At 39.1% G+C, this 22,669-nt stretch overlaps 3 protein-coding genes across 3 annotated transcripts; 1 reads left to right on the top strand and 2 right to left on the bottom strand.

Moving 5' to 3' along the window:
- Positions 1–1,186: 1,186 nt before the first annotated feature.
- On the top strand, positions 1,187–2,433 carry LOC137719692 (nuclear pore complex protein NUP98A-like). Its single transcript, XM_068458737.1, has 2 exons — positions 1,187–1,427; positions 1,475–2,433. Exons 1-2 carry the CDS (start codon positions 1,187–1,189, stop codon positions 2,431–2,433), a joined length of 1,200 nt encoding a protein of 399 aa, XP_068314838.1.
- Positions 2,434–9,453: 7,020 nt separating this feature from the next.
- On the bottom strand, positions 9,454–11,940 carry LOC137720118 (L-type lectin-domain containing receptor kinase S.4-like). The gene has a single exon (XM_068459129.1). It carries the CDS (start codon positions 11,843–11,845, stop codon positions 9,764–9,766), a length of 2,082 nt encoding a protein of 693 aa, XP_068315230.1. The 5' UTR covers positions 11,846–11,940; the 3' UTR covers positions 9,454–9,763.
- Positions 11,941–20,500: 8,560 nt separating this feature from the next.
- Positions 20,501–22,669, bottom strand: LOC137720119 (L-type lectin-domain containing receptor kinase S.4-like). Its single transcript, XM_068459130.1, has one exon. It carries the CDS (start codon positions 22,612–22,614, stop codon positions 20,668–20,670), a length of 1,947 nt encoding a protein of 648 aa, XP_068315231.1. The 5' UTR covers positions 22,615–22,669; the 3' UTR covers positions 20,501–20,667.

Below are 22,669 nucleotides of genomic sequence, written 5' to 3'. Positions count from 1 at the left end.
TGAATGTGGCAACGACTTGGATTATCTCTCCTCTCATCCCCTTCGATTTGAAGTTTCTTTTTTCCTATTTTTTGAACTTTTTCGTGCGGCCAATTTCGTGGTTTCATGTGTACCTCCTCCAAATCACCCTTCATGGTGAGGTTGGGTTCTTTCCATTTGAGATTAAAAAAAAAAAAAAAAAAGAGTTCGATGGCTTATTTCAACTTTGAAGCTCATGTGCATGTCACATGTCGATGGGGGATTTTTAGTTCGATGACGAATTCTAAAACTTCACACGAGAAGAGAGGCAGCGAGAGGCGTATACACCCGGTGACACATATGACATAATAAATACTGCAACAATTTAATTTTTTAGGTTCATTAATCTAATTGTTTTGCTAATAGGATCAATAAATCCTAATCAGAATGGCGGTCCTACATCAATGATATTGTCAAATTTATTTAGCTATGTTCAGCGTGCATTATAGAATTTTTGAAATGTTGAATATTACAGCTGCCTTATGAACAATGGTGTCTTAACTAAAAATCTATGATCATTAGTCATTAACTTATCAAAACGTGAAGTTATGGATTTTCTTCAACTTCGTTAAAATTTATATCAAAATATGTCACTTGCCAAGCATACGAGACTAAATCAAGATGCAAAATGAGAAACTAAATAAAAATATTGTACAAAATAGTCCCTCAACTTAACTCAATTGGAGAAATAATTCTTCCAACGTTACTCGTTTAAATGAAAGTTCTGACAGAGTTAACGAAAAAGACCATAACTGCTTCAATTAGATTAAGTTAAAGTTGAAGGACTATAAATTAAAATTTCGTTGCAAAGATTTTAATTAAAAAAATATATATAACTTTACTGCCCTTCATTATTCACATTACAATCTTACTTTACGCTACAATAACCCACTCAGTGAGTTTCGGCGGCCTACGACGAGAAAGACACCAGTTTACTTCACATATGACGCGACGCGCCCGCGCCCGCCCCCGCCCCCCCCCCCCCCCCCCCCCGCGCGCTTACTTGTACGCAACGCGCCTCCCCGCTCGAATAAATGCCTATTGCCTTGTCCCGATTGTGACATCGGTGCAACAACGACGAACGAGCCCCTCTCTTTTTTCTCCGTCTTAAAAATCACTCAGACCCTCCACCAACTACGCCGGTTACTTCCTCCTTCTCGTGAAAAAGATGTTGGGTTCTTCTTCTAGTCTTGGGCAGTCATCTAGCAGCCCGTTTGGGTCCCTGTCGGAATTTGGGCAGACTTGCAGCGCAAGTAACAATCGTTTTGCTCCCATGCCTTTTGGTTTTGGCTCGCAATTTGGAGGAACTTCCACTGGTGTATTTGGCACGCAAACGGGGAGTTCTGTGTTTGGAAGAACTTCAACTGGTGTATTGGGCATGCAAACAGCAATTGGCGCCAAACATGGAGGTCTATATTTGGAGGAACTCCAACCGGTGTATTTGGTCCGCAAACAGGGAGTTCTCAGTTTGGAGGAACTTCAACTGGTGGATTTGGCACGCAAACAGCAATTGGCTGGCAAACTGGGAGTTCTATCTTCAAAGGAACTTCAACCGGTGTATTTGGCCCGCAAACAAGCGGTAGAACGTTAACCGGTGTATTTGGCTCGCAAACAAGCAGTGGAACTTCAACTGGTGTATTTGGCTCGTTAACAAGGAGTGGGACTTCAACTGGAGCTCAATCAACAATATTTAGGAGCACAGCTGCATTTATGGACCAACAATGCGGGAGCAGTATGGTGGCTGTGCCACATGCTGCAAGTCGTGAATCTGATGGTGGCGGGAAATTGGTGTCAATATCAGCAATGCCAGCATATATGGAAAAAAGTCACGAAGAAATCCGCTGGGAGGCTTCTGAAAAAGTGTTGTCGATATCAGCAATGCCAGGACATGAAGAAAAAAGTCACGAGCAAATCCGTTGGGAGTATTATCATCAATTGGGAGATAAGGGCACTTCTTCAGTTTTTAGACAAACCTCATCTCCATCGATCTCTAATCTGTCAAGCTTTGCTCCGGCTTCTACATATACAACTTCCACATTCAATCTACCTCCATTGATCTCTAATCCCTCAAGCTTTGATCCGGCTTCCACTAGTACAACTTTCAAATTCAATCCCACAGCTCCTTCAGCTGCACCGACAGTGCCAGATGACAGTACAAGCAGACAAATGGGTTTTAATGAAGCAGCTCCGCCTTCTGTTTCCATGCCTTTCTCATCTCTGCCAATTCAGAATAACTATGGACGGTTTCCTGCTACTCAAAGCCCTGCAGCTGTACAACCAGTACAACTAGTACCCGCTCCAAATCCATTCGGAACGCTCCCTCGAGTGCCTCAGATGTCAATCGGTTGCGGTGAAATGATTCAATATGGAATTTCGAGCATGCCTGTCGTAGACAACCGCTGCTGCGCTTGTTAGAGTATCACATTTGTTAAGCTCTCGCCACCTGACAAAAAGGCGGGTGGTCAGGTTACCTGCAAGAAACTATAATCCAAAAAATGATGGTCCAAGGATCCCTTTCTTTATTAATTAGAAGAAGCAGCAGGTAGTTTGTAGTAATTTAAATCTTGTTAGAAAGATTGATATGTTCCCGTCCCGTGACCTGGTTTTCACAGATGATGAAATGTAAAAGTATTCAGAAATAAAAAGATGAATTTGTTTACTTTTATCTTGGGTAAATATTTAATTAGTATTAGACTGGTTTTATATGTTCTAATATTTCATGAAATTAGCGAGTTTTAATGAAAAGCTCACGGTATTGTTCACTTTAACAAAAAACCATATTTTTACATTAAAAAGTCAATCCTGGTACTATTCACTTTACTCTTTATTTTGTCCTTATCATTAAAACTCAAAGTTTTCAAACCTTTTTCATTAGTTTTCCTTTTTATTTATGGGAATTGTTATTAGCACTTATAAAATCTTATTTGACACTCCAAACTTTCTATAATTAGAAAGAAAAATACACTTGTGAGGAATGTAGAATAAGATTTTTGGAGTGCTAATAACAGATTCTTTATTTATTTATATACTTTTATATATCACTGAAATTGTGGGAAGTGACAATCTAACACAATTTCGAACGAGAATCGAATACATAACCACGTCATCAATACCTCTGCATGAACTCGTGAGACTAGGCGTAATAGTGATATACGCTCTAGTACTACAATTACGTGAAGACTGGCGTTATGCGCAATACATATGAGTCGGAGTTACCTATTGCAACTTGTACGACAGGATTGGCGCCTCAATGGATCCAAAGTGAGCATACGGTGCGATGTGCACATACATGTGAAAGACTGGCCCTGACCTGGGCGAGTACCAACATCGGTGTAGCAAACGATGCGCAAATAACATAATTATAATCATGCCACAACCATTCAACAATTCTAGTCAATATCATATTATTCATGACCATAAATAAAATTAAGGCATCATCTTATAGTAATCTTACCTGTGCATCCCATAGGATTATTTCATCATTTCCCAACAATAAGGCATTTCTTATAAACCTAAGTTTAATCATGGCAATCATGTAGAGAATTTACTATTAATTGTATATATGGAAACTAAGCAATATATATATATATATATATCAAAGAAAAGACCCACTCACAGATCATGTCGTTGAGTCAAAATCGCTTTGTAGCATTGACAGTCTTTGAGAAACGTTTTGCCTGGAAACGAAACCATTTAGGTAAATATAATGTATTGATGTAATTACGCGTTTTCGTACAAAGTACGGCTAATAAAGGAACTATCTTAAAACAGTGAAATTTTGAAAAACGGCGTCGAAATACGCTAAGGAGGGTACACGGCAAATTTTGTAAAAAGTCAACGGTCAACCCTAAAAGTCAACCGAGACGCTCTGGTGGTCAACTACGTTAAAACTTTATAATTTCACTAAATGGATGTCAAAAATGCACTTGGAACGTCGAAATTAGCCTAGGAGGTTTTCTGAGAAAATCGGAAAAACGTCAACACCAAGAATATTCTGAAATATTTGAGGCCCATTTTAGAATTGGACCAGGTCAGGTAACGGTCCAAGGCTTTGCGCCAGTTGGCCTAAGGTTTGGACCAAAAGAATATGGGCCGGGCTTTTTGGGCTTAAGGCCCCCCCCTTTTTTTTCATTTTTTTTCTCTATTCTTCTCCGGCCGACCGCCGGAGTCTGGGGACACTTGGCCGGGGAATTTTCCAGGCTTCACCTAGCTTAGAAACTCAACTAAAACAAACAGTGTAATATACCAATTTGAAGCTCGAAAGGAGAGGAAAAGAAATATACCAATAGGGGATCCTTCCATGGCCAGGATTGGCCGGAAAACTGCACGAAGTCGCCGCGTTTCTCGTAGGAAACTGGGCAACTTTCCCTCGCGGTGATTCCTGTATCAAAACATCACCAAAACATCTCAGAATTACCCTAATCTACTCTAAAACGTTGTCCAAGAAGGTTTAGGTTAGTTTCGAGGCTCACCTTCGCCGGAGTTCTCCATTTCATTTGGTCTCCGGTGCGAGGTCTGGAAGTTGTTCGAGTTTGGGTCCTAGGCTCGGAAATAGAGAGATGAGACAAGATGGGGGTGATGGTGACGTGGCTCGCCGGCGAGGTGCGAGTGGCAGTGGTTCCAGGCGTCGCTGGGTTTCACCGAGGAAGAAAAGAAGGAGGTCTCACGGGAGAGGGAGAGATGGAGTGAGGTAGGAGAGGAAAGGTGAGGTGGGAGTTATCTAGTGGAGGAGTAGGATAAGTGAGATTTGAAAAAGAGGAGAAATTTTTAATTGTCACGAAAACATAGATGGTATTACGTAATTTTATGTTAGTAATAAAAAATTTTAATTTTTAAGTTATTAATTTTTTAACATATATAATCCACCCTTTATAATACTACCTTGTATAACGTTCATACTGAAAGATCTGTCGACAAAGAGAGACAGTGTCCCGAGAAATAGGGTGACACGGGAGAGATAAAGAAATGAGGTGTGAGCCCCACGGGTCAATATAAATTAATAAAATATTTAGAATAACTCTCAAATAATATTAAAATAATAATTTAATAACAAAATAATCTCAAAATAATGATATAATAATTATGAGAAATATATAAAATAATAAATAGTTATTTTTTATAAAAGTACTTTTTAGATTTGTAATTTCTTAAAATCTTCTTCGCAACTCCGATTTCGATTATGCTTACGCCTATGCGTTTTTACCGTCGAGTACTTCGAGACAAAAGTAAAATAGTAACTTGTACATCTCACGAACTGATGGTCAATGAAAGTCAACAATCTCATCTCTAGGGCATTTTTGTCAATTCACTTATTTAAAATTAATAAAATTGTAAAAGTAAGTACGAATTGTCACATTAGTAGCTTATATAAGAAACCTGGTAATACATGAAATATCAAATTCAATCATGAAGATATTGCCCTCGTCAAAAGAATCAAAGAAAAAATAAAAAACATACCAGATCTTTCCTTACTATTAGACAATGATTACTTAACAATTCAAACAGATGACTTGGGAATAGGTTGGGGAGCTATTCTGTTAGCAAATGATGCTCCAGACTCACTAGTTAACACAGAAATACCGTGTGAATATGCTAGTGGAAAGTTTAAAGAAAAATCTAGGGGAATGGCTGGTTGAGATAATGGAATTTTAGGGTGACAGTCTCAAATAACAAGAGCTTTAATTTTGAGAGTATTTATGTCAATTTGATTACACTTTTGGCTATATTTGAAGATAATGTAAAAACTGACATTATGAATTTAAGGGTTAAATTATATATACTAAAATTCAGTTGATGAACACCGTTTATTAACAGTGATTTGACCGAAATGCCCCTCTTTTGATCACCGTGGCCCGATGTTTTTTTCGTGTTCAGCACAATGAAATTACGTGTTTACCCCCATTGTCCACCTGTCGATCATCGTGAAGGTTAGCTAAATTGGGTCTGCTTCAAAACAAACTCCACTTTTGCTTCTATTTCGTCTTTCCTCTCGGAAACATTACCTTCTCTCTCTCTCTCTCTCTCTCTCTCTCTCTCTCTCTCATAAAGCACCAACAACACTGTTTGGCTTGCATAGGTTCGTGAATTTGATGAAAATTAAAATGAATTTAAGGAAAGGAGTCTAAAGAAAGCGAAGGTATGCATATGCTACATGTTGAGATACTTCTGTAAAGTTTACAATCACACTACTTTTGTTGAATATCTCTTATGGCAATCATGCTTCCTTAACTATGTACTACTGCCTTACTCAAGCTTTTTATTCAGTTTTTGTACGCTTCGATTGGTTTTTCTGGTTGGTTCGAAATACTTTTGAGATTGGGAGACAACCCAGAAATTCAAATCAGGAAAAAAAAAAAAACCGTGAATTTGGTCCCGATTCGAAGACAATTTTCAGTCCAGAAAAAGCTGCGTTCCCTGGTGAGTTTTCCGGCCGATTTGGGGTTGATAATTTTGTGATTTGAATATTCTGTGTTTAGAACTGTATATTTGAATTTCGAAATGAGTTTTCTTTGCAGATTTCCCTTTTTTATTTTGGGGGTTTTGTTTTCAAACTTGAACGCCTTTGATTTCTGAAGCCCTCTATACTCAAGGTAAGCAATTTAAAAATTTGTTTAGGTTTTATTATATTGGAGTTGAATTTGGTTGCTCCTTGGAGTTTGATTTTGTTTAAGTTTATATTGAAGTTGAATTTGGTTGTTCCTTGGGGTTGATTTTGTTCAAGTTTTGGTGGATTAAATTTTTTTTTTTTTTTTTTTCATTTTTCTTATCCATTTCTTTTGGTGATGATACATGCATGTAAATGTCCACTGTAGGAGTTCTGTAATAACAGTTCTCCATATCGTGAGGGAATATATTGTCATCCAGTTTGTAGGAATGAGAGGACTAAATTGATGTAGCCTGAAATAGTTTAGAGGAGTGCATGTATAAATAATAAACGTAAAACTTATTTTTCGTGTTTTTGTTTAGCTTATTTATGCTTTTAACTACATGGCATAGGTCTAACATGATTAGAACTTTAATGTCATGATGTGTGATGCTAATTAAGCACAATATGAGTATCTGTACCAAGGAAAACATGAGCATCTGTCTGTTCCTATTGAGTCAAGTGAGGCATCGTATGCACAAGCACGAGTCATGACTAATTAATGACCTACAGAATAAACCATTTTTAAGACCTTATATCATTTGGATCTTTAGTTATGTAACAAGCTGGTCATTATGTTGCAGATTGAGACAAGTTTTGGAAAAGAAAACAAATTTAATTAAGTTTGGAGTTGATTTTGTTTTTAGAGGGTAAGTTCTCTAGCCGATTTGGGGTGGATAATTTTGTGTTTAGAACTGTAAATTCTGTGCAAATTTTATTTTTCTGATTTTGGGGGTTTTATTTCTAGGCTAGAACGCCGTCGTTTTCTGAAGCCCTACGCAAGGTAAGAAATTTATACTTTTGGTGGATTTGGAGTTTTGTTTAAGTTTGATCACATTGTTTCGCTATAATAATTTACATTGATTATATTGGAGTTGCAGTTAAATTTCATTGCGTTATTGGATGAGTTGGTTTGTTCTAAATTTTGGATAAAGAATAATTCCCATTTGGGTATATATACATTCAACTCCAAACATTATATAACCAAAGGTATGCAAGAATCAGTGTTGATTTAAACATACAGCATTATGTGTGTATTAAAAAATAATGGACACCAGAGTAAACCTATTTAAGTATTGACTTATTAGTTTGATCATTTTTCTCTCCCTCAAACAAAATGCAATTTTAACTGTGCAAGGTTAGGAATATGCACCTCTCTCCTTGGGGTTTTCAGTGATGTGTTTTAATTGAATTACAGATTTGAGTAATTAGATTTTTCAATGCTGTTATTTTTTTAACAATTTATGATGCTATTTGTAAAAATTGGTCAGGTATTTTTTTTTAACAACTATAATATCATTTGATTTCAATTCATAATTACTTCTTTTGTTAAATTTAACCTTGATTCTGTTAGTAAATTTTTATACTTTATGTCCAAATACATATATAGTATTTTATACGTATAATTTATTAAGTTTTATAATGTTGCTGAGCATTTTGAGTGCATTCTTTTTGTGTGTAGAGAGTGAAAAGTGCACTGTTCACAAAGGCAAAACAAGGACAGCTTCTACATATTGGAAGAAGAGAGGTTAGTTTGATCGTGATTTCTTTTTTGATTTGGTTAAATTGAAGTTGGCTTGCATCTAATTCAGTCATTTGCTTGCACAGGTTGAAATCACTAGCTTTATTAAAGGTGGTAACCGAAATCAACCCAAGTTCATGTTAAAACGATATCATAATTTTCGATATGGTGAGAACTGAGAACTTAGACCATTTCTTTTTATCTTTTCCATTTTTTGTAATTTAGAAATTGAATTACTTTTCTATACCTTTTTGTGATCATGCACTGAGAATTTGTTAATTGTGTTAATATATATGAGGTAGGATTTATACTTTCTAAGATCCATTTCTCATGTTTAGAGATTGCTTGGTTTCGTATTGTCAAATAGTTTATGAATTTCCATATTAAGTGCGTTAATATGTTGTTGCAATAATTTAATTAGATGTGATATATGTTGATGTGTTTATACCTTTGAAACATAATTTTTCACACAATTTCTAATCCCGCAACAATGTGCGGGCAAAACTTTATAGTTTTGACTATATATGATAAAAACTTCTATGCTATTGTATTTCATAGTAAGTTTTTTTTTAGTACCTTAACTTTAAAATCATCAAAATAATTTTTTTAACGGATCGAAATGGGTTACCCATGAGTTACTTGTGTGTAAACCCATCATTAACGAGTTCTTAACAGGCGCCCTGATAACGACTATTAGATATTGTGTTGACTTAAAATCTGTTATTTTCATGTCATTTTTGTGTTATGTTAACGAGTCGTGTAAGAAATTATCAAGTCCAACTGTAGACAAACCCGCTCCTGCGTGTGTTAGAGCATCACATTTGTTGACCTCTCGACAGCTAACACAGGCGGGTGGTCAGGTTACCGGCAAGAAACTATAATCCTAAGAACGATGATCCAAGGATCCCTTTTTTTATTAATTAGAAGGAGCAGATAGTTTGTAGCAATTTAAATCTTGTTAGAAAGATTGATATGCTCCCATCCAGTGACCTGGATTTCACAAATGATGTTATGTAAAAGTATTCAGAAATAAGGGGATGAATTTGTATTGGTTTTGTATGTTCTAATGTTTCATGACATTAAGCGTGCAAGCTCTTCTCATGTTTTTTATGTTCTATTTTTATTTATTTATATATTTTATACCACTGAAAGTTACAATCTAACATAGAACCTTAAACGAGAATCGAATACAGAACCTTGTCGTCGTCGACGTCAAGTAAGATATAATCAATGATGTGAAAACTTGTATAAACACAATGAATTTCAAAGATGAAAGAGGAAGATATAAATGCAGGTCAAAGAAACATCATTTGCCGGAATATATTTACAAGTCACAAGCCGACAAGGTGTGTCACAAAAATCAAATTTACATACATCAACGTAGAAATACTAACATAACTATAAACATACAAAAGAAAAACAAACAAGCAAAATACAAAAGGGAAAAAGAGGGGATTGTCAATCCTACATAGGAAAAACTTGAGTGTAGCTAGGAATTTTCCGCCCTGCCTCTATCTCTGACTTGATGTGAGAGATAGAGACATGGCGGATAAATCCCCCATTACACACTAGAATCCTCGCTAGCTTGGGTACCTGTCACTACCACCTCCACGACTACCAGATACTAAGGGAGGCGAGCCAGAACAGCCGTCGAAATCAACATCCGCATCATCACAGGACCAATCACTTGCCTTCACAAAACCTGATGATGTGGGATAAGAATGCACATAATCCTCGAACTCAACACCCTTCTTCCCATCATAAGCCCCGGGAGACGCCACTGTGTCCGGCAACGCTGCCTCACCCTCCAAGTACCTCACCACCTGCCTCATTGTGGGCCTTGCCTTGGGGGTATTATTTGAGCACATCAGCCCTAGCTTCAGCACCACCACAGCCTCCAGATCATCAAACTCATCCCCCAATCTGGGGTCCACAACTTCAAGAATTGCACCAGCTTTCCACTTCTCCCAAACCCAATCAACCAATATCACCTCCTCCGGCAGGGCTTTTTGTTCAATGGGTCTCCTCCCACACACCAGCTCCAGCAGGAGAGCACCAAGAGCAAACACATCCGAGCTCGGAGTCGGTTTTCCGGTCCGAGTCAACTCCGGAGCGAGGTAACCCAGTGTCCCAACAACCCTAGTTGTTGTAGGGTTTGCTCCATGCTCATACAATTTAGCAAGACCGAAATCTCCAAGCCTTCCATTCATCTCAGAATCCAAAAGCACGTTTCCTGCTTTTATGTCCCTATGAATCACAGTCTGCTCCCAACCTTCGTGCAAATACAATAAGCCAGAAGCTACATTTTGAGCAATCTTGAACCTCTGTTCCCAGCTCAAAATTGCTTTTGGCTTCTCAAATAAATATTTATCCAAGCTCCCATTAGGCATAAAATCATACACAAGCAACAAATCTCCGCGCCGGCGACACCACCCCAACAACTGCACTAAATTCCTGTGCCTGAGACGGCCAATGGTAGCAATTTCCGACACGAATTCCTGCAGACCCTGCCTCGACTCGTGCGAAATTCGCTTAACCGCCACTTGCGTTTCCGAATTCCGCAGTGTCCCTTTGTAAACCTTACCAAATCCACCAAACCCGATCACCTCTTTATCCCTGAACCCTCTGGTGGCCTGCTTCAGCTCATTGTATCTGAATCTATGAGGCCCAATGTCGAGCTCCCACGGCTCGATCACCTCGGCGTTCTTGATCCTGTGAACAATGTAGAAGCCCAATCCGGCGGCCAAGATAAAGAAAACAAGAACAGAAAGAGAAACGCCAACGATCAACGCTGATGAATGCTTCTTTTTCGGGCCGGGAAGTTTAGGCAGAGCTTCTAAATCCAGAGATTTGGCTTCTCCGTTCATCTTAAAGCTCCAACCGGAGACGTAGTGGGAGCTGGCGAGCAACCCCGTCGAAGCAGAGAACCCAACGTACATAAAATCTTTCAAAATTGGAGAAAGATCGACATCGAATGTTAAAATCGGGGATTTGGGTTTGATCGAATCGGGTGAAAGCATGACAGTGACTTGATTTTTCACCGAATCGTAGTCGACCCAGGCCTGGATCGGCAGCCCACTCTTGAGCTTGAGGTTCTCCTTCGTCGAATTTCCACCGCTGAAAAACCCAGCTGGGGTCGATTTGTTGGAAACCAGGCTGTTGATATCGATTCCGACATGGTTGTCGTTGATGTCCCCGAATTCGAAGTCTTGGACTGTGTCGAATTCGACGGCAAAGATGTGGTTGGAGAAGTTGCCGGCGACGGTGGCGTTGAGGATGCCGAGGTACTGGCTGGGAAGGGATCCCGGGAGCGATTTCGAAGGCGAGATTATGAAGGCAAGGCCGTGGCCGCCGAGCTTTGGGTACTCCGGGACGATGGTGAAGACGAAGGAGGTGGAGAAGGAAAAGGCTTTGCCGTCGGTGGGGATTTTGAATCGGACTGGGGCGGAGTAGAAGGCGTGGCCGAGGACTCTGGGAGTGTCGTCTGTGAGCTTGAGCATGCCGTTGGACGTGATTGCTGCGACGCCGTTTAAGCTCAAGTTGCTGCTGTGGGCTACGTCATAGAAGTTGTTGAAGTAGAGCTCTTGGTCGAGCTGGGTTTTTGCTGGGTTTGCGAGGAAGAGGAGGAAAACCCAGTAAAGAATGAACATTTGGTATGCCATAGGCAGTCAAGGTCGAGTCCTTGCTGGGTCTTTATTAAGCACGAGAAATTTTTAACTGTGGTAGGTACACAAGTGGTACATCATGTATTTTAATAAGATCGGTGAAATTTTTTATTTTTTAAGTTATTAACTTTTTAACACACATATATATATATATATCATCATTAATTACATGTGGTGTACTCGTTTATCAATCATATTGAAAAATCTCTTATTAAGCACATGATAATGGAGTTCAGTATATTAACGTATAGTGTCAAGTACTTAATACTACAGTCTAGTGGTATTTCCCTTCATTTGTAAATGAGAGGTCTTACGTTCGATTCTCTTCAGAGATAAATTTAAACTATATTATTGTTAACTAATTGTCAAGGTTAACCTAACCACTTTCCCTTTGGTGTATAATATCTTTGTTAAAAATATAAAACTGTTCAAAATCTCTAAGGAAAAAATATCTTTGTTAAAAATATAAAACTGTGAGCTCCTGGGATGTTCTCTCCGTACCCAGTAAATTAGTAATTGTAAAATTTACATATGCAGATGGAAATTTTTATGAGAATTATTATTGGCATTTCAAATTTCTCATTATACATTCTAAATTTTTTATATTTAGAAAGAAAAATACACTTATGAGGAATGCAGAATGAGATTTTTGAAGTACCAATAACACTTTTCATTTTTATATTCTTTTTTTTTTTTATATTTTTTATGCTTTTTTTTACTTTTAGAGTTTTGGATCTTGGTTATTTCCACATTTCCCAATCCAATGTGTAGAAATAACAGTTTTTCGTTTTGTTCGTGACGTATTTTTAACGGCACCTGGGGGCGGCTCAATTGGGTTTGCGGAATAAAACAGTCGGTGGGCCAACAGTTCTTATTTTGAGGCGGGTCATTGGGTTCGTGCTAGTGCGGAGTGGGATTCTCGTCTTTTATTCTCATCATCTTTTCTTATCTTCTCTCAAACTTCGTTTTTTATCTTAGTGTTTTAATAAAAAAAATTAATATAAAATGTTAATATAACTTAACCATAACCATTCAAGTAGAAGAGAAAGAAAAAAGAGAGAGCTTAAGTGATGAGAGAATCAACCTCTGGAGTAGAGGACTGGATTGAATTTGTGATGGAGGACCCAATGGTGGGCTATCACCTCACCTCGTCAATCATCGTAGAAAATGGTTTGAATTAAATTAATAGACTTGAGATCAAATTTTTACATCAGAAAATGTGAAAGTAACAAGAGATCAAAATTTTAATTAAATTTGTAAATTAAATGCTGTGTCATAAATAATAAATAAGTATGTTAATTAACATTTAAGTACTAATTCAATTATCTTCAATCACATCATTTATCTTACAAAATGATTAGAGCTGCATTTTTTAAAACCGTTCAGTTATTGGTGAAGTGATAATTCTCTTTGTACTTTGTAGAGTAAACCCTAGGTAAGACCTTAACAATCATTTTCACACAAAAACACAAAGAAGCGTACCATGAATTAGAGGCGGCGTGACGCACGTCTCTTATTAGTAATCAGTCATTTTGGTCCTCATGCATGTTGATTGTTCGTCGGACAGATCCTCTCTTGCGAGTTTTGAGAATGGTTGGTAGTGAGAAGAGGCCTGCAATGGGATACGTGTATGCTGGAATGTATTGGGCAAAAGAAACAATTAAGAAAGAACTCATTAAGAGGGAGGAGTACATGGTATACTGGAATATCATAGATCAACGATGGGAACAGCTGTGGCATTCTCCTCTTCATGCTGCAGGCTTCTACCTTAACCCCAAAATATTTACAGTATCGAAGGAGATATGCATAGTGATATTGTCTCGGGTACGTTTGATTGCATCGAGAGATTGGTTCCTGATACAAATGTCCAAGATAAAATCATCGAAGAGCTAAATTTGTACAGGAGTGCTGCTGGAGATTTTTGGAGGAAGATGGCAATTAGGGCTAGAGACACTCTGCTTCCTGGTGAGGGACTAATCTTTTCGATTGTTTTGTTATTTCTAACTTCTGTTTCATGACTTAGCTAGCAATGCCATAAGTACTAGCACATCCGAATAAACCGTTCGATATGCATGCGTGCATGCTAAGTCGGATAAATATTGTTGTTCCAATTCAAGTGGTACTTAGTAATTTATAAGCATTTGTATGTATTAGATCAACTCAAGCGTTCGATTTTGTTTAATCCCGGTAAAGATGGAAGCTCTTTGATCTTTTGGGTATATTTGCTGTAACTATGACGCCGAAATTACCTTTCTAGGAACAGAAACGGAACTTTTAATCGTTGTATTCTGTTTTTCGTATTTGAACCTGTTTAGACCCGATTTTACACTATTAGTTCGTGCAATCAAGGCCGTTGATGAACATAGCTCTCAACCGTTGGATGGCAGAATAGTTAAGATAATTATTATTGAAGGATATATTATGGTTTTAATCATGATATTATCTTTTGATGGTGAATTATCTTGATACAAGATAGATGAGTTGCAAACTATATCTCAAGCTTTGGGACTCTTATCTGGTTAAACAACAATTTGCGTGCAAATTAAATGTTGGTCAGATAAGAGAACAAAGAGGTACATATGAGATTGAATGGGTGTTTGATTGATGCCGTGCAAAAGTTGGATGGCATATGCGTTTGTCTTCTCATGAAGTCTGTCAAATGATAAGTTTGATGGAAGGTGGTCTTTAAAGTATCAGATTATATTGCGATTAAAGGTAATTTATTATGCATGTATGGTTGTACCTGGACCGACATGGTGGAAAAGAGAAGTTTTAGTTGGAATAAGTCGCATTAGTTTGGTCAGGCCATGCATGTGGAAAGATATCTTTATCTTTTCAAGGAAAATTGGGGGATATTGGATGGCTAAGGCGGTTCCACACAATCTAATGGTTCAGAGTCAACGTAGCAGGTGATATTCTACAAAGTTAGAGAGGCGATTGGACTTTACAAAGTTATCAGGTTGTGCTAAGCAAAATACAGCCACTATAAATACAGAGTCGCAAACAATATTAAGGCCCCCTCCAATTCAACACACAAACTGCCTTGCGCAAGCTCTCGCGCTACGCGAAATCTCTCAACAACCTTGAGATTTTCCACCAACACATCTTCAGTTTGGATAAACAGTACTGTGAAGGCAACCGGTGACACCTTCGGTTTAGATAAACAGCACTGTTGCTGTAGAATCAGCCGTTGACGAAGCAGCTTCAGTTTAGATAAATAATACTGTGTCGAGGCTGACTAATTATCTATCTAAGTCTCGGTCGAGAGGGATTTTCGAATCCTTATTGGTAGAGGTCATCTCATTAGCTTTCTCGGCGTACTGAGGTGTTACAGGTTATTACATTCGCCACATTGAAAGTCGAATTTGATATTGAACTTCGTAGAACTAGCAGTCTTGTCTTTAGGCTCTAGAACTCGAAGGCCGAGACATGTTCTTTCCTTGGCCGCAGTCGCAAGATCAAGAAGTCAACAGTGCACTCAACGCGACGTCAACACATTTTACTCCTAGGTCGAGCTCGGCCGACGAGTTGGCACGCCCTGCACACAATCGAAGGACGCAGTTAGCTTATTAATTACTCGGTCTGCGCGCCACGTAGGCTTGATAGTTTTTAGGGTCAACATTTTGGCACGCTAGTGGGACCCTTGTGCTAAAACTGTGAAGTTCATATGATATATCAAGACGTCAATTCGGCTCCACGTAGCCAATTGTACGAGCTCCTAAAGCAATTGGAAAATTGCCACAAGGAGAGAGCAAAACTGTTTGAGAAGTGGCATAGAAGATGGGAGCAATTTTCTGCTCCGGCCACAATCAAAATTCTGCCTAGGAAAATTGTCAAGACGGCTGAAGAAATACCTAGGCCACCTGTTGTCTCGGTCGAAACTGAAAGTGTGGTGGCCTAGAAGAAAAAGTTCAAGTTTCTGAGCCAAAAATCGACTCAAAAAATGATTCGTCAGATGAGTGTTCCAATGACGAACAGGACCGATACACGGTTTTAGATGAAAAAACCACATCAATTGATATGGTCATTGGAGACATAGGCCTAGTCAGAAAAACCACGCCAATCGATATGATTATTGTGATAAAGCCGATATGGAGAAATCATGTTCGACTAAGTTATTTGAGTTAAAAGCCGAAATTAACGAAATTATTGTGCCTGGGGGGCATAATAATTGTTCAACACATTCGACGCCCGATGATAAAAAATCTTTTGTCTAGTCGAACATATTTGAAGATGATCTTCTATTCGGCCTTGGAAAAACTCAAAGTGAAAATTTTGATATAAAAAGATTTCGGCTTGTAATAAAGCATCATTGGCCTCCTCCTCATGGTTTGGCCACTTTTATTTTCGTTTGCTAAAAAAAAATATATATTTTCTTAACCATTCGGCTGCTCAGCCGATGCTTAAGAAAATAAAGGGGGCCGAGGAACATCCCATGTGGCACGCCCAGTGGGACACCGAGTAGATCAATTCACACTAGGCTTGTTTATATCAAGGTCTTATATAGTGGGCCAAGGAACATCCTATGCGGCTAGGGCTGGTTCGATATGGGATACCGAACCAAAAACGTTGTCCCGATTCCCAAACCGAAATTTTCAGGATTCCTAATTTCAAGACTGATCCTAAACCAAATTTTCGGGAATCCCGAAATAATTTTGGGCTTTTCAGTTTTTGGGCTATAATAACTTGTCTGTGCTGCTGTGCAGTGTGCAGCCACTCTGCATATCTATAGTTCCCAAGCATGAATGAAGTGATCAAGTTATTCTGTAGAAATAAAATCAAACCAAAATCATTGCATATATCCCCTACTCACAATAGCCAATTTGATTTGCCTATTCTATTACACATGCATGCAACAAAAATAAATTAAGTTACAAATCCAAAAGTAAAAAAATTAATTACAAGCCAAGGTTTCAAAATAAATGAAGTAACAAACCCAAAAGCAAAAAAATTAGTTACAAACCAAAGTTTCAAAATAAATTACGTTACAAACCAAAAGCAAAATGAAAAGTTTAAAGTTTATGAAGATTGTTGGCCTCTTCGGCCCCTTGATCTTGTTGATGGTTGTGGTTGCTCCCTTCTTGTTGGTGAAATACCTCATAGTGTCAATTTGCAAACGTTATATACACAAGGTAGCCAACAACATCAAAAGAAAAGGACGTGTATTCCCGTTACAAGGATTCCATTAATAAAGTAGGACTGGGACAGTACAAAATGTAATCGAAAATTTTCTTTTCTCCTTAAGCGTAGGACTAACTTCATATATATTCATAAAGAGGAAACACAATTAAGGAGTCATCTATTCATAGAGAGAATTCATATTATTCATATCTAACTAATATACTGATATAAATGCATAAGTTTAAAACAACCTCTGTGGGGCAAGAGGCGAACATGGCCAGAGGTCAACACTCCCTGCTTCATGGGGAAACCTTGCTTGTCGCAACCTCCCATGATCTCTTGAAAACATAGCCCTTAAATTCCTGTTTCACATATAACAATCAATAAAAAACTTGGAACCAAAAGAAAAACAGAAAAAAAAACCCAAAAGAAAAACATAGCCCTTAATGCGGCATTGAATCATTCATTGATCATTCAAGACAAGATCCTCCTAATTATGACTTAGCCGTTTTCATTTCCTTTTGTTAAAAAAAAGAAAAGAAAAAGAGTACATTATTTTCTTAACCATTTGGCCTTTTAGGCCAATGCATAAGAAAACAAGGGGGCAACATTATTAGTCGTTGGTGACCATTATTTGCTCCAATCGTTGACCTTGATTGGTGATAGGCCGAGCTGCCATTTTTCTCGACCTCGGTAGTTGAGAGATGCGACAGCTCTCTCATTTTCTACATTAAATAGAATGCATACATGTATGCATGTGCATGCAAGGGATAAGTGGCGAATTCTCCTGCTTAGATTTTCCACCTTGACAGAAGTTGGGACCGGTGGTTGCACACTTTTTCAATAAAGCGGTTTCCTCACTTTCCTTTGTCCAAAAGAAAAGAAAAGTGGGGGATTGGAGGACTATCAAAGTATGTGTGTGTGTGTGTGTCTGTGTGTGTATAAGAGTCGGCCATGGGGTTTTATATTGGAAGTTCGGCTGTCAAATCCAAGAGTCAGGATATTTAAATAGCTTCGATAAGGTTAGGAAGTGTTAACATGTAGGCCACTTCCTGGTGGCCATTCGGCGCCATGCTACATTCTTTCTTGGGACAGATAGGCAACGAGATTTGATGGTGATTGGTTTTCACTGAATTACAAGACAAAATAAGGAAAAAGTTCTGTAAATTCGGTGGAAGGCAGTGCATGGAGCAAATATGGTGATATTATTGTGACTCATTCGGTGAAACAAAAAGGAAAGTTGTAGTACTCAGCGAGATGAAGAGATTGATACCTTGCACGCTGACCAAAACTGGGGAAGATTTCCCCCGTGAGGTTCCTACGTCCAAACATCAATAAAACTTCTTAAAACCACTTCCAAACATACACTAAGACATGATCTACAACTATTGGACGAGGTTCAAGGCTTACCTTCGCCGGAGGAGGAGAAAACTAGCCGGAGAACTTCGGTGAATAGTGTAGGCCGAGAGGAAGGAAGGGGTTCGGGGTGTTCTCTTTCGATTATAAGCTCACTAGGGTGTTAATGGAGATGTTGATGTTGTTGTGGTGTTGTTTGTTGGTGAGAAAAGCCCTCGAATGAGGTTGAGATCCAAAGAGCCGAGAAGGAGTTTCGAGAGAGAAAGAAAGCTTTTTCAGAAAAATAAAAAGGAAGGAGAGTGGGGACTCACGGGTCCAAAAAGAAAATAGGGGAGAGGGGCCGGGGGGACAAGGATCACAGGTGGACCGCTTGGGCACACCATTTAACACGCAAAAACAATTTTAAAAGAAAAAGATCTAGGCCAAGATGCAAATTTCACGAAAATACTCCTTTCGTTCCGATAAAATCGGGACGGGTTGTTACACGGTGATAATTAGAAGTAGATAGTTTGTAGCAATTAAAATGTTGTTAGCAAGATATAATTTTCCATTTTAGTCCTCATCCAGTGACTTGTTATCACAGATGAAATGTATAAGTATTAGGAAATAGAGAGATGAAATTGTTCACTCTAATTTCGGGTAAATTTAAAAATTAGAGTAAAATATATACTTGGTTCCTGAACTTGGACATTATTTTAGAATTCGTCATTGAATTTAAAATTCGTTAATTAGAGTTTTTGAATGTAACGACGACTTGGATTCTCTCTCCTATCATCCCCTTAAAGTCCCTTGCGGCAAAGGACGGATTGCAGCTTTAAAAGAAAGAGTTTGATGGCTTATTTTTGAAGTTCATGTGCATGTCACAGGTGGATGTAGGGGTGGGTTTAAAAAACCGAAAACCGAACCGAAAAAAAAACCGAATCTGACCGGTTCGGTTTCGGTTTTTGAGGCTCGGAAACCGAACTGAACCGATATATATATATATATATATATATATAATTTTTTTGAATATTTATAAATAGTTTAGTCATACAATCATAACAAAACAGAACCTGTTGCCAAGTTGGTTTCAGTGAAACTTTACAAGCATGGAGGCATGGGTTCGAACCCTCATGCCTCCAGGATTTGTGAGATTTTTTTTAATTTTTTAATCTTTTTAACAAAACCCTTAAGTGTAACCCTAACCCTCCTCCTCCTTATTTTTCATTCCGCCTGGCCTATTAATATGAATGTGAACTTTCATATTTCCTTTTTTTTTTTTTAATAATTTTGGAGGGAGAAAAAAAAAAAAAAAAAAACCGAAAAAAACCGAAAAAAATCGAACCGAACCGAACCGAAATTTCGGTTCGATTTCGATTTTGAGAAAAAACCGAACCGAAAAAAACCGAACCCAGCCCTATGTGGATGGGGATTTTTAGTTTGATGACGAATTCTAAAACTTAAGCTGGTTTTATGTGTGCGAGTACCCTTTTCACAGGAGGAGAGAGGCAGCGAGAGGCGTATACACCTGGGGACATATATGGCATAATAAATATTGCAACAGTTTAAGTTGTTTTGCTAATAGGATAAATAATTCCTAATCAGAATGGCTGTCCTACATCATGATATTGTCAAAATTATTTAGCTAAGTTCAGCATCTGATACACCAGTGCATTATAGAATTTTTAAAAAAAGATGTCTTTTTTAACTTGAAAATATTGAATATTTCAACTGCCTTATGATATTTAGAGAAAATGATAATAAATCTTGTTTGAATTAAAGACAAAATTTCAGCGATGGTTCCATAACTTTAATCCACTTGAAACAATGATGCCTCAATTAAAAATCAATGACCATTAGTCCCTAACTCATCAAAACATGTAGTTATGATGAACGGTGGGATAAGAATGCGCTTATGATGAACGGATACTTCACTTTGATCGCGTATCTCGCATCCGATATTGTTAGATACTCGTCTGATATGTATTATGGTTAAGTTTGACTTGATGGATACACATATTCCACATGTGAGATACATGAATCATGCTTTTAGGATACTTTCACACTTTCAAATCAGAAATTAAAAGAAAAAAAATTAATAAGAGACAAAACTTTATTTTCAAATCTAATGAATATGAAGAACTAACCTCTAATTGAAACTTTGAATAAAACTCTCACACTTCTTCGATATATATCAAGGGAATTAGATTTATCAAATGAATTTGAATTTAGATGATGAATTCGAATTCTTGTGTTCTCAAAATATGTTCCAATGTATCCTATATTTTAAAGATTTTTTGTATCGTCGTGTTATGTCGTATCGTATTGCTGTATCCATATCTTCATAGGAATGCACATAATCCTCAAAACTCACCACCCGTTCCACCGCCATCGCTGTCACCCTTCTTCCCATCATAAGCCCCGGGAGACGCCACTGCGTCAGGCAGCGCCGCCTCACCCTCCAAGTACCTCACCACCTGCCTCATTGTGGGCCTTGCCCTGGGGGAATTATTCGAACACATCAGCCCTAGCTTCAGCACCACGATGGCCTCCAGATCATCAAACTCACCCCCCAATCTGTGGTCCACAACTTCAAGAATTAAACCGGCCATCCACTTCTCCCAAACCCAATCAACCAAAATCAGCTCCTCCGGCTGGGCTTTTGGTTCAATGGGTCTCCTCCCACACACCAGCTCCAGCAGGAGAGCACCAAGAGCAAACACATCCGAGCTCGGAGTCGGTTTTCCGGTCCGAGTCAACTCCGGAGCGAGGTAACCCAGTGTCCCAACAACCCTAGTTGTTGTAGGGTTTGCTCCATGCTCATACAATTTAGCAAGACCGAAATCTCCAAGCCGTCCATTCATCTCAGAATCCAAAAGCACGTTTCCTGCTTTTATGTCCCTATGAATCACAGTCTGCTCCCAACCTTCGTGCAAATACAATAAGCCAGAAGCTATATTTTGAGCTATCTTGAACCTCTGTTCCCAGCTCAAAATTGCTTTTGGCTTCTCAAATAAATATTTATCCAAGCTCCCATTAGGCATAAAATCATACACAAGCAACAAATCTCCGCGCCGCCGACACCACCCCAACAACTGTACTAAATTCCTGTGCCTGAGACGGCCAATGGTGGCGATTTCCGATACGAATTCCTGCAGACCCTGCCTCGACTCGTTCGAAATTCGCTTAACCGCCACTTGGGTTTCCGAATTCGGCAGTGTCCCTTTGTAAACCTTACCAAATCCACCAAACCCAATCACCTCTCTATCCCTGAACCCTCTGGTGGCCTGCTTCAGGTCGTTGTACCTGAATCTATGAGGCCCAATGTCGAGCTCCCACGGCTCGATCACCTCGGCGTTCTTGATCCTGTGAACAATGTAGAAGCCCAATTTAGCGGCCAAGATAAAGAAAATAAGAACAGAAAGAGAAACGCCAACGATCAACGCTGATGAATGCTTTTTTTTCGGGCCGGGAAGTTTAGGCAGAGCTTCTAAATCCAGAGATTTGGATTCTCCGTTCATCTTAAAGCTCCAACCGGAGACGTAGTGGGAGCTGGCTAGCAACCCGGTCGAAGCAGAGAACCCAACGTACATAAAATCTTCCAAAATTGGAGAAAGATCGACATCGAATGTTAAAATCGGGGATCTGGGTTTGATCGAATCAGGTGAAAGCATGACAGTGACTTGATTTTTCACCGAATCGTAATCGACCCAGGTCTGGATCGGCAGCCCACTCTTGAGATTGAGGTTCTCTTTCGTCGAATTTCCACCGCTGAAAAACCCGGCGGGGGTCGATTTGTTGGAAGCCAGGCTGTTGATATCGATTCCGACATGGTTGTCGTTGATGTCCCCGAATTCGATGTCCTGGACTGTGTCGAATTCGACGGCAAAGATGTGGTTGGAGAAGTTGCCGACGACGGTGGCGTTGAGGATGCCGAGGTACTGGCTGGAGAGGGATCCCGGGAGCGATTTCGACGGCGAGATTATGAAGGCAAGGCCGTGGCCGCTGAACTTTGGGTACTGCTGGTCGATGGTGAAGACGAAGGAGGTGGAGAAGGAAAAGGCTTTGCCGTCGGTAGAGTTTTTGAATCGGACTGGGGCGGAGTAGAAGGCGTGGCCGAGGACTCTGAGAGTGTCGTTTGTGAGCTTTAGCATGCCGTTGGCCTCGATTGATGCGACGCCGTTTAAGCTCATGTTGCTGCTGTTGGAGATGCCATTGAAGCCGTTGAAGTTGAGCTCTTGGTCGAGCTGGGTTTCTGCTGGGTTTGGGAGGAAGAGGAGGAAAACCCAGCAGAGTCTTTGGAATCCCATAGGAAGTAGAGGTCGATTCTTTGCTGGGTCTTTATTAAGCAGATGGCAATGGAGC

Source organism: Pyrus communis, chromosome 16 (assembly GCF_963583255.1).
Source record: "Pyrus communis chromosome 16, drPyrComm1.1, whole genome shotgun sequence".
In the NCBI taxonomy this organism is placed as follows: domain Eukaryota; kingdom Viridiplantae; phylum Streptophyta; class Magnoliopsida; order Rosales; family Rosaceae; genus Pyrus; species Pyrus communis.
Note: the sequence above shows the minus strand (reverse complement) of the source record. Positions and strands in the feature narration are given on the sequence as shown.